The sequence below is a fragment of the Lepidothrix coronata genome, unplaced genomic scaffold (genome assembly GCF_001604755.1).
Source record: "Lepidothrix coronata isolate B3197 unplaced genomic scaffold, Lepidothrix_coronata-1.0 Scaffold3, whole genome shotgun sequence".
NCBI classification, from domain to species: Eukaryota; Metazoa; Chordata; class Aves; order Passeriformes; family Pipridae; genus Lepidothrix; species Lepidothrix coronata.
In genome coordinates, this window is record NW_016690183.1 from 7,259,806 (window position 1) to 7,272,769 (window position 12,964).

A 12,964-nucleotide genomic window follows, 5' to 3' on the forward strand; every position below is an offset into this window, starting at 1 on the left:
GTACATTTCAGCACCTCATATTTTGGTGCAGTTCAAAGATTTTCCTTTAACAGTTGGGATTTATTTTTCTCTCTCTTTAGTGAAGTTGAATGTTTCGAGTCTCAGTAGGATCAAGTTTTCTCAGTTATTATTTTGTCAAGTTTTTTAGATTAAACTTAACATGTAGCATCTTTTCCTTTTGCAGGGCACATACATGTTTCAACCGTTTGGATCTTCCACCTTACCCCTCATATTCTATGCTGTATGAAAAGCTGCTGACAGCTGTTGAAGAAACTAGCACCTTTGGACTTGAATGAGGGGTTCAGGCACTTCTGGTGTTTTTATGGCTGATGATGTCACGTTTCCTGTCCACCATCATTTGATCTTGGTTTCCCATGTTTTTATTTTTGAAAACAAAACAAAACAACAACAAAAAAATCAAGATTAACAAAAGCTGTGCATGAAGAACTGCTGCCCTCTACGATCTAACCTTCATGCTTTCATCCTCTGTTTCCAATGGACTGCTAGTCTGTATGCAATAGAAAAACAACTGTCTCAAGGTTTCTGTATATCTCTACATACCTCCATTAATAACAATGAAAATACAAATGCAAGTTACACTACACTTGACCAAATGTTAATAAATGTTTACTTCCACCTGCATTGATTAAAAAATAAAAAAAACCCTCATCAAACATTCCAAGCTTTTATATACCCACATCTCCTAAAATCAATTCACAGCCCATCTTCTTAACTGTTGAATCCAGTACTAGGAGCTGGTCAAATATATCTTCATCCATCCTTATTTTCCCTGTGTGTATTGTCCATCTGAGAGACATCTGTGAGGAAAACTGAAATTTTTATATACGAACTCACGATCAGGTGCATCAGCTGGAACTGGCACAGATACATGGTGCAGATATGACCTTCAAAAATTAAAAAAACCCAACCTGTAATGCAATGCAAAAAGCATAAGAGATTGTTATGATTGTTGCTTGCCAGTACTGGAGAGAACTTGCACTTCAGATATATTGGGAGGGGCATCTCCATTGTAATGTTTACCACACAAGAAGCACAAGGTTGTGCACATTCAAGAAGGATGTTTTATTATGTAGCATAAAGGACAAGGCTCCCTTACCTTAGTATTGTATATGACAAGGAAAAGGGGAAGTAAGAAGAATGTTCTACTCTTATGAATACTCTTGGGTTCTGTTTACCAGATCTTTGTTTTCTGATGTTGAAAATGCTCCTTTCCAAATGAGAAGTCTAGACAATCCCATCCCCTGTGTCAGAAGCCATTTATTTTCTGTCAGGCTGGGCTAATCTGTGGTTGGTGGGGGTTGTTTTCGGTCTGTCTTTTTTCTTTTCTTGTTCAGTGGAATTCTCCATATCCTCAAGAGTGGTTGGTTGTAGACAAAATGTTTTCATCTAGGGTCTGTCAGATAAGAAGCTGCATTGATTGAGGGTGTTTGTCAGGGATGAAGAGGACTGTAACTCTCTGTGCGTTAAGACTTTGTTGCAATTCCTCTTGGAGGAAGCCCAAAGGCCCTCCAGTCATGCTAGATACCACTAAACTAAAAATCTAGCTCTTGTTACTACAGACATAACCCACTTCAGTTTGGTGTATTTTGCATTCCAACTCTGAATCCAGGCAACAAAAGCAAAACAGCAGTAAGATTGTCTTCGGATGAATTATGCTGAGGCTCTTACAGTCAACCTCACTGCTCTGATTATGTTCTATTTATTAATCTTTGCTGCCCTTGTTTTCCAAGACTAATCTCAGATTGAAAGTGTTTGTCTTGACTGGGAAAAGGAAATACGAGTATCTTCTGACACTAAATATGTTAAAGGATGCGTGAAATACGAACAGAGAGCCTTGTGAAGGTAAGTGAGAAGGTAACATCGTGGTGTCTAGCAGCTCACATGAAATACCACACCCCCTTGGGGGCTTGTTACTGGTAGCTTTGTGTTAACTATGCTTCAGCAAATTGTAAAATGAGGAGATTAGTGTAAGGTCTAACACATCCAAGTTTTCTCTTCAGAGAAAAAGATTGGACGCTGCTTTCTTGCATAGTTTTATGGTGGCTGTGCAGAATCTCATCTCACTTGAAACACTGCATCTGACAGTTTTAGATCATTCTCTTGATTTTATTCTTAGAACAACAGGTATTTGAAAGGTGATGGACCCAAAAACAGAAGCAGAAATAATAGCTTTTGTCAATGATACATTAAAAAATTAGAATATTTAAATTGCCCCATTCATTCAATTTCTGTGATATTTCTGCCAATTTTATACTAATTTAATGTATGGCTTTTACTGAGAATCTATTTTATAGTATGCTGTTACTGTTCTTATTGAGTAATCATTTTACAGTTGCAGAGGGAGGCTGCAGCTACAGGCAAACTTCACTGTACCACACACCAGAAATGATGTTTAGTATTTCCATAAATGAACTCTCAGGCATCTATTCCACATGACCAGCCCAACTGCTCAGGAGAGATGGAAAACTTAGCATTTTTCTGAGAGCATCTGTCATATGCACATAAATTCCATCAGAACAAGTGACACCAGGAAAGACTGAACGTGAAATCTTCCAATTTCTGCTTCTTCACCTCTGAACCCCAAAATCCAGTGATTCCTGTATGGTTCTTAATTTATTCCTGGTGATGTGTTATGGTTACCTGCACTATGTCAAATGTTGGATGCCTTCCAACATTAGAAGAAAAGAAAGAGAAGCATCCAGGTGGTTGCTCCATGTTTGGCCAGAGAAAATCAAAAGCTGTCTCATTAACATAGTAAAAAAGTAAAAAAAAAAAAGTAAAAAAAAAAAAATCCAATCTTTACAATGCTGTATAGTTGAATTTTTTTAAGTATTTTAAAACTATATTTTATTAAGAAAAAGTGAAACTATTTTTTGTAGCATAATAAAAGATGTTTGTATTTCAGAGACAGCATCAAACCCCATTGGTTGAAATATGGAAAGCTTTCTCCTAAAATTCTTCTTCACGACATGTTCTGACACTTGCTAGATTATGTAAAATAGATTATGTTTGGCAGATGCCATCTCGAGCACTTTGTATTCCTGCTCTGAGAAACATGCAGCACAGCCAGCTACTTCCCATCAAAATCCTTGATCCAAGCTGTTTTTCCAGCCCACAGCCTAATATTTTTAAAAGGTTGCTTTCTAAGTTGACGAAGTCATGCAGACTTCCTCGCAAGTTTTTTGGATCTAAAGCCAGGAATAGAGACAATTGGCTGTTTTCATAAAACAGAGAAAAAGAAAATTACATACTCGGCTGTTCTGGTATTCTACCATTCCAGTCCTATCCCTCTCTCTTCCCAAATGCCCTACCCTAACAGGTTTTCAAACTCTAGAATATCCAGGTCGATGCTTCTCCTTTCATTGTGTCATACCATGGGCAGCATCCAGTCCCAGCCTGGAGTAAGGGGAAGCCATGCATCTAAGTGGCGTTGTGATGTTGGAGTGAGGCAGTGAATGGTGCTAACAGGAGAGAGGGTGGAACCTGTCTCCCTTGGCCTGTTATTTAACCTGCCCATTAAGCAATTCCTTGACTTTGTCGTTATGCATATGCAAGACATATACCCTTCCTTGTTCATCTTTTGATTCAAATGCTGTTACTCACTCCCCAAGTCTGTGTTTTCATTTGTTAAACACTGACTGTTGATTACAGAAATTCTGGTTTCATTGTTTCCCCACGGGAAAGACTAGAAGATATTCCATAGGGCAGATTTACAGTAAAATAATCTTTTGAGCTCTTTAAACCTCAGTTCCCTTTAAACATGGTGGTGACCAGATATCGTGGTGGCTAGATTAAGGTATGACATCAACATCAATAGATTTTTAAAATGCAAATGAAAAATGAAAGAGGCAATCTGACAGCTTTTGTGAATTCTAGTTTTTGGTGGGAGCAATGAATATTGACAACTTGTATGTTTTCAGAGGGTCTATATGTTTCTCAGTGGTTGTCATGATAGTATTAATGGTAGAGGGAGGGAGGGGGATATTTCTTTTTATGAAATCCTGTTGCCCTACATTGATCTGAAGATAAGAGAATGAAAACAGGTATTTTAGATCACCAGTAGGTCTTCCACCTTGAGGTAGTCTCACTGACTGTTCAACCACATCAGCTATGCAGGATTTGATCCAGTAAAAGCAAGTATTATTGTTAACAGCACTACCAAATGCTGTCAGTTCGGTCTGCGATGCATTACATGAGCTTTCAGTTTCAGTCATGTGGCTGTGCATATTCAAAACTTGACTTTTGTGTTCCAGGGAGACCCATGGCTATGACAAGGAAAGAAGTGAGTGGTCCAAACTACATCTAACACCTAATGGAGAAATCATGAGTTTTTTACAAATCTGACACAGGGGACTTTTTTCACCCAGTTTGCTCAAGTGCCAGTGAACTTTTCAATGGACTGTAGCTGAGGTTTAAGTTCATAGTCTAGTCTGAGAGACAGCCTGTGGGGAGGGGGGTGTTTGTTGGGTTTGTGTTTTGTTATTCTAGTTTCACTGTAACAAAGAGTTGACATACCTCTAGTTGGAAACAATAGGATACTAAATTTGAACATGAAAATCAAATCTGAAATAAGCTAAAATATAAGCGCACAGGGGACGAGTTAAACTCGTCCTTCACAATTAATCCTGTGACAGTCTGTGGAATTTCAGAAGGACAAATTTGACTGGAGATTTTTTTAATTTCTGTTGAAATAATATTTGCCCTGTCTCTGTAGTAGTATTAATAGGGCTTCCCAGTCAAGATTAAACACTTTCAGTCCAGTGCAGACCAACAGATCTTTCTACAACAAATGCGGTGCTTTTTTATTATTCTTGCTGTACCTCAGTGTTCATTATTGAAAGATAAAATTACTGCAATATACTAAATCTGGGATAGGTTTTCCAGTTATCACAAGGTCCAAAAGATTGGATTGTTACTTTCTCTCTAGTGAGTCATGTAGGTCCTTTGTTCTAGTAGAAAAACAGATGCCTGTAGATAGTAGTTACTAGGTATAGTAAATATTGTACCATTAACCAAATTCCCTGCAGCTTCCACTTTATCTAACAGAAATGTCTGTTATGGTTTTTGTTAAAGACTACATAAAGTCAATGGCAGGAAAGGTCCTCATTACTGGACTGATTTTGCTTATATTGACAGAAAAATGTCACATGATACTCAGGCTGTGCTTTCTATTCAACCATATCACTATAGAGGAATGTCAATAAAATCACTTTGTTATGGCATTGTGTGGACTGTCTATTACAAATAAATTATTTTGTAGAGGATGTATGTTAGAGTGGGTGAAGACTGGCATTGGTCAAAGTCCACTCATTTCAGGAACTGCGGTTCCAGGATCATATCCTTTCTGACCATTGCATTCAGGCCCTTCCACTGCTTTTATTCAATTTCTCAGGGTACACGTCTAAAACTTGAGGTTTTCCACATAAGCATGCATAACCAGTGCCCCCATACTCTCCTAGACTACCCTAAGGCCAGCCCTGCTTTGAAAGCCTGTGAGCTTATTCCTCACTGTGGAAAATGTCTGGTCAAACAGAGGGACAAAGGAAATGTATATGCTGCTTACGCATACCTTGCTTCTGGATATAATTACTGCATTATAGGTATGAAATGCAAGTGCAATGATTTCTTAATAGCATGTGCTGGGTCTGCATAAGTGTTGACAGCAAATACATAGCAAGATGCTCTGGCATCTCAGTGTGTCACACCCATTTCTCTCCTGCTCGTCACTGTAATATCTCAGGCATGTTTCATTAACACATTCCAGGATAGATTAACACGCCTCAGATACACCATCAGCAGACACCTTGCTGACCATACCTGTTTTCTTACACAAACAGCACTCCATGAAGGATTATGGTACAATGTGAAGGATGGGAAAGCTTAAACACGAGACACAGTTTTTATGAGGGAAAATATAAATCCGTGGAAGACGCTCCAACAGAAATGGTAAGCATATCTTGCACAGGACAAATCAGTAGCAAATGTGAAACTATGTGACTGTGAGAACTGGTGAGAGACCCTCTGCAGTTAGCACTGCCTTTCATCCTGTGTGGAGGAGCACAGGTCCACAAGCCCCAGGCCATTGCTGGCTCTCCTGTGGCAGGGGTGATGGTGGTGGTGGCAAGAGCAGCACCTGCCCATGCACGTGCTCAAAAATCCAGATCTCAGCACAGACTTTGTTCAAAACTTGTTTGTGTGATTGTGCATGTGTGTGAGGAAGAAGTGAGGGAGAGGCCATTTGTGACACTAAGCTAGATTTCTCTGAATTGTTCACGTATAAAGGAAGGGAAAATCAATATTTAATAAAAACCAGTGAGATGAGTTGCTGATCATTAGGGTGCATCAGAGGTGTCAGTTTCTGTAGTGGTGATCTGTGTATGTGGCTGGAATTATACCCTTTACCAGAACCCATTCTATTCCAATTACTGAATTTCCATTAAAAAAGAGCAGCAGCCCACCTGAATGCTCCATGTGTACATCAGATGTCTCTCTTGGCATGGTAACAAAACTCCATAATCCTATAGAATATTACAAAGCAATAATAATCCCTTCCAGCCCTGTGGTAGCAGTGTCATAGTTTTTACCTACAATGGACAATAAATCCTTTTGCAGCCTGATGTTCATTCTTGTACAAGAGGCCAGACTGGACAATAGCTGTCACATCTGGAGAACAAAGCCACAAAGGATCTGCTGAGTCTCCTCTAATCATAAATCCTCCTTGAGCTGCAAAGCCACACTCTTTTATTATTTTTTAATTTAATTCTGGTAAAGTTGAAAATCAATTTTGACTGAAAATACCTTTAATGGATTTATCAAGATGAAGAGTGTGTGGCTTTGTTTGTTTAGTTCCTACCCTCTTGGAACTAAATTTTGAAGAAAAACCCCCAATACATTATTCTGCCTGAAATACAAGCCCTGGTTCTTATTATGTTAGGCTTTGATGTAAAGCAGATTTATAGTTTCAACTCTAGTGTAAATGAAGCTCATCCCCACAGTGCCGTGTTACAGCTTTTTGAGGTTGAATAGAACAGAAGTCACTGGAAAGCACAAAATATGCAACTAATGATGTTTTTTTTCTTTGCTGTCATGTAGGATTTCATATAATTAATTAACTCCTATGGTACCAGAAGATAGTGGAGCTGCATGGGGGAGTTTTCTGTGTCAACGATAAGCAATAGTTAACACTGAGGTCACCTTCCTTTCCTTCTGTGAAGAGGACACTTTGGGGACCCTTTTTAAATCTTTCAGTATGAAAATAGAGTACTGGTTTGGGTTATTCTTTTTTCCCACTTACAAAATAAATCAGTAGTAAGAAAAAAGCGCTGTAAATACCCTGGTGTGACACTGAAAATCCGTTCAGTCAGTTTTGAAATTGACCGCAGAGAGCAATTGAAAAATTGTTGCTGGGTGTGATTTCCTAATGATGGTTTTCCAAAATCAAAAGAGCATACAAAAATAAATTACATATGCTCCTATTTTTCTGTTTTCAGCACTTAATATGGTTCTCTCTGTAGACAAAGCAGTATAGCTTCCTAACCAGCATGCCACACAGAGTCACCTTGTTTAGGTAACAGATTTTCAGGAATGCAGCTGGGGCAGCACTGGAATCTCCTTAGGAACTGTGTTACAAGCTGTGATTTGACTGCAGTACCTCTTAGGTATGTCAGTACTAAATCTGATCAGTGACTTTTCAAGAATGGCTGAAATCAGTAATAGAGATTACTATAAAAGATTATACTTACAGTGTGTGAGGATATGTTTACTGACAGCCTTGGCATCTTTGGCAATTGAATATAAACTTCCCTGCGTTAAGCATGTAAGTTAACAGCTCTAGTTATCCGTGCATTGATTAACAGAACTGGGACCTTAGAATTCAGCCCCTGCTTCTATGGTATGTAAAGCCCACAACATGACTTTTGAACATTATCATTGTGCTTCAGCTACATATTTTAGTCCTCCTAATGTACAGACTGAAACAGTTTATCTTTGTGCTCTGGACAAAGCCATAAAATAAGTAGTGATGCATCTTGGATTTTGTAAAATATAGTCTCCCTAATTTGTGAAAGGTGAATCAGTGTTTGGGACTGCCTGGGCACTGCAGAGAAGCTGAAACTGACCTGAGGAGCACCAACATAAAGCGTGGGGACCTCTATGATGTGTTTTCCAACTGGTAAATTAATATTATTACATGTAAAATTGATATTCAAATGAGAATTTCTGCAAAATATGAACTCGTGAGAGTATTTGGAAAGATTACTCTTAGGTTTCCTAAGCACAAGTTTATTCATCTGTCTTGGAAATTATGAAATCAAACCCTATGAGTAAAAAAGAGGAATAAATGTTATTGTGACATGAGTACTAGTTTATATTAAATCTCTCACAAATATAAAAATAATTAAGCTGGCAGTAATGATGCCTACTGCTGCCACTTAGTGGAGCTGTGCTTTCCTTCCTTAAATTAGAAAAGAGTAGATTAGTAACACTTTTTTTGTTGCAGCTGGTCAGAAACCTCCATTTGTACAAAAGTGTGGCAAGACTGTTTTTCAGTGGTGCTGGGTACTCAGAATTCTTGTGTAAGTGCTTTTACATGATGACAAGAGGCATTTAAAGAATACAGGAGCAAAACAGCTCAGGTGAGGAATGTGTACTCTTCCTGTTGCCTCATAGGTAAAACCACCACATCAAGAAATAAGTAGCTTCAGTGAAAAATAACTAACTTCATAATGGAACTTCAGCAGCCTGCAGAAATTCCAGCCACAGAAGATCTACCATTACGGAAGTTGAAAAGATGAATTTAGCACCTGAAAAACAATCTTATGTGTGCTGAGCTACGGATGGTAAAATTTCATATTTCTGTTATAAATGGACCATGATGATGATCGTGATGATGATGATGATGATGATGATGATGATGATGATGATGATGATGATGATGATGATGATGATGATGATGATTACTTTGGGTAACTTCTCCATCATGCACAAGCTGCCTGAATACATACATATTGAGAAATGTCTTCTAATGATGAGGCTGGAGTCAGACTGATGAAACTGAACAAAGCTTATGTCCCTATGCAATATTTTTGATCCACCTCTTCAGGGCAATATAGAAATCACTCTTTGACTCTAGTGCATGCAGATATAAACTGAAAAGGACATTGTTTTAAACAGAATACTGTGGTGGTGCCTTCCACCTTACCTCCTGCTGCTTAGCTTGCAGGCCAAACACAGCTCATGAGAATGAATTCCTTGGATGCTACTGCCAGAAAAAAAAATATATGGAAGTGTAAAACAGTTAATATTACCTGTACCAGCAGGAATCACTGTTTGCTATGCCATCTGAGTGCAACTGAGCATACAGCAGGCTAATAATATTTCAGTGATAGAAGCCGAATATCCAAACAAGAGAGAAAAAGCGTATACATTTTACTAGCAGGTAACGTATGACAGTAACCAGCCTAAATATGTCTGTTAGCTTGTCTCTAAGTAAATCAAGCATTGTTCATATCCACACATATTTCTCCCTGTGTAGATAGCACATTTAAGTTTATGCTGCAGTATTTAAGTCTAAAATCAGTGGTGTTTTAATGCACAGGAGAAACTACAGTGAGTTATAAAGCTTATGTTTATCCTTTCTAGAGGGAAAATTTACATTAATACAGGATGTATCAGTTCCACAATATTCTGGTACAACTAGGAAAAACATAGTCTGCTCTATGGTGCATAGTAAAGTGGGAGAAGATTTGAGACAGCCAACACAGCTTTGCCAAGGACAAGTCCTTCCTGACCCAACAAATGGCCTTCTGTGCTGGGGTGACTACATCAGTGGACAAGGGAAGGGCTACAGATGTGATTTATCTGGACTTCTGTAAAGGCTTTGACAAGGTCCCCCACAGCATCCTTCCCTCAAGATTAGAGAGAGATGGATTCAATAGGGGGACTGTTAGATGGATAAGAAATTGGTTGGATGGTTGCATCCAGAGTGTAGTGGTCAATGGCTGAGTCACAGTGGACATCAGTGACAAGTGGTGTCCCGCAGGGGTCTGTACTGGGACCAGTGTTATTTAATATCTTCATTAATGACACAGACAAAGGGATCAAGTGCACCCTCGGCAAATTTGCAGATGACACCAAGCTGAGGGGGGCAGTTGCCATACCTGAAGGATGGGATGCCACCCAGAAGGATCTGAGCAAGCTTTAGAACTGGGCCCTTGAGAATCTCATGAGGTTTAACAAGGCTAAATGCAAAGTCCTTAACCTGGGTCAGGGCAAACCCCAGTATCAATAAAGGCTGGGGGATGAGGGGATCAAGAGCAGCCCTGCTGAGAAGGACCTGGGGCTGCTGGTGGATGAGGGGCTGGATGTGAGCCAGTAACATGCAGCCCAGAAAGCCAAACACATCTTGGGCTGCATCAAAAGCAGCGTGCCCAGCTGGACGAGAGAGGGAATTCTGCTCCTCTGCTATGCCCTCATGAGACCTCACTGGAGTTCTACATCCAACTCTTATGAGACCCCACTGGAGTTCTACATCCAGCTCTGGGGACCCCAACACAGACCTGTTGCAGCAAGTCTAGAGGAGGCCACAAAGATGTTCAGAGGGCTGGAGCACCTCTCCTATAAAGTAAGGCTGGTAGAGTTGGGGCTGTTCAGCCTGGAGAGGAGAAGGCACCAGGGAGAAATTATTGCAACCTTTCAATATTTGAAGGGGGTCTACAGGAAAGATGGGGACAAAAAATTTAGCAGGGCGTGTTGTGGTAGAACGATGCATAATGGTTTTAAACTGAAGGAAGGTCAATTTAGAATAAAGATGAGGAAGAAAATTTTTACAATAAGGGTGGTAAAACACTGGTACACGTTGCCCAGAGAGGTGGTAGATACTCTCTCCCTGGAAACATGGGGTTCTGAGCTACCTGATCTAGTTGAAGATGTCCCCGCTTATTGCAGGGGCGTTGGATTGTTTGTATTCTGTGGATAATTCTTCCTAAGCCCAATAACACAAATTGCTAGATTTTTAAAGGCATTTAATAATTTAAAACTTAGAATTCATTTTAAAATATAGCCATGGAAACCTAAATATCCCGAAGTATTTTGAGGAAGATCTGTTCATATTTCAGAGTCAGTAATTACACTCATTTTCCCAAATTTTTTGCAGGGTCCCCCCCCAGAAAAATGTGATTGTGAAAGTAAGTAAAGAAGTAGAAAATATCACAAGAATTAAGTATCTGAAACCTTCATTTAGGATTAACATACTTTTAAGATCTAATATATTTGTCAGGCAACAACCTCTTCTCCATAGTAAATGCCACTGATATGTATTTTCAGATGTAACAATTTCATAACCTCTGTTTAATCCAGATTTTATTGTTCAGTAGTAACAGCCTGGCTCTGCTACAGCTTTAGCAACTTTTTGAATGGAAAGCACATGATACCGTAAGTCTTGAACTGTCCATTACTCTATATACTCGTTCTGGAATTTATTCCTAAAGTATAGATGATTAGAAGGATGGAGCACCTCTCCTATAAGGAAAGGCTAAGAGAATTAGGATTGTTCAGCCTGGAAAAGAGAAGGCTTCAAGAGGCTACAAGAAAGCTAGAAAGAGACTTTTTACAAGAGCAAGTAGTGACAGAAAAAGAGGGAATGGTTTCAAACTGAGAGTAGGTTTACATCAGATATTAGGGAGAAATTCTTTACGGTGAGGGTGATGAGGCACTGGAACAAGTTGTCTAGAGAAGTTACAAGATGCCCCATCCCTGGAAGTGTTCAAGGCCAGGCTGGGTGAAGCTCTGAGCAATCTGGTCGAGTGAAAGGTATCCCTGTCCATGGCAGGGGTGTTGGAACTAGATTACCTTTAAGGTCCCTTCCATCCCAAACCGTTCTATGATACTATGGTTCTACTTTTTTCTGCAAATCAGATTTGGCAGTAAATTAATGAGGGAATTCCAGCAAAATGCCTTTTCAGCGATTGTTTTTCAATCCCTGATCAATGACCCAGGTTTGGACTGAATCTTTAGCTGTTCTCTCATTAGTCTTTTCTCCTTGGTTCTCTGGATGTTGGCAGGAGATTCTGTGCCCTTAACGGAGACAAATGCCACAGCACTGCCTCGATAAATGGCCACACAGAACAGGTCCTTTGAACACGCACATGAAGTGAGCTGGATGGTGAAGAGCTTGAGAAGTGAGCAGAGCACACCCTTTTCTCAAGCCTTTTCCAGTTAGGCTCATGCCAAATCCATGAGGCAATTCCCACCAGCCTGCACAAACAGATGACTGGGAGGCAATTCCTGCACACCTCAAAGGGACACCTGGATCTCAGGCATGCATGGAGGAGAGGTGCTCAGCACACCCCAGCTGTGGGAAAGGCTTAACTGAGGCTCGTGCCTCAGGCACCGCAGGGGCCAAGGCTTCATCAGGTGAGCTCGGGTGCATTTGGCTCCTGCAGAGCTGCTGCTGCCAATTGTCTCCTTGCCTTCCACCACCCTTGCTCCTCAGTGCAAGATCCGAGCCCAGATTCCCCACATGGCCATGCCCTTTACCTCCGGTTCCTGCAGTTTCACCTCAGGCTTTACACTCCTGCCTTGCCACTCCCTTGGGGCACACCTGATTGCCCACAGAGTGAGGTCCTGGGCCGGAGAGATCACAGAAACACAGAACTCTTAGTATTGGAAGGGGCCTCTGGAGATCATCCAGCCCAGCTCCCCTGCCAAGGCAGGGTCACCTGGAGCTTGTGACACAGGAACACTTCCGGTGGGTTTTGAATGTCTTCAGAGAGGGAGACTCCACAACCTCCCTGGGCAGCCTGTTCCAGTGCTCTGCCACCCTCGATGGAAAGTTCTTCCTCATGCTTAGATGAAAGTTCTTGTGTTTTAATTTATGGCCACTGGTTCTTGTCCTATCACTGGGCACCACTGGAAAGAGTCTGGCGTCATTCTCTTGGCACCCACC

At 40.4% G+C, this 12,964-nt stretch overlaps 1 protein-coding gene across 9 annotated transcripts in view; it reads left to right on the forward strand.

The window, feature by feature from the left end:
- Nucleotides 1–5,243, forward strand: part of HECW1 (HECT, C2 and WW domain containing E3 ubiquitin protein ligase 1) — a 267,082-nt gene extending 261,839 nt beyond the window's left edge. For 8 of the 9 annotated variants that reach the window (XM_017823131.1, XM_017823109.1, XM_017823140.1 and 5 more), the window contains one exon: nt 185–5,243. In XM_017823131.1, the coding sequence (XP_017678620.1) occupies nt 185–296 (112 nt within the window). In that variant the 3' untranslated portion in view covers nt 297–5,243. The remainder of the gene's footprint in view (nt 1–184) is intronic. The other variant, XR_001876166.1, reaches the window with a different exon arrangement.
- Nucleotides 5,244–12,964: the final 7,721 nt, after the last annotated feature.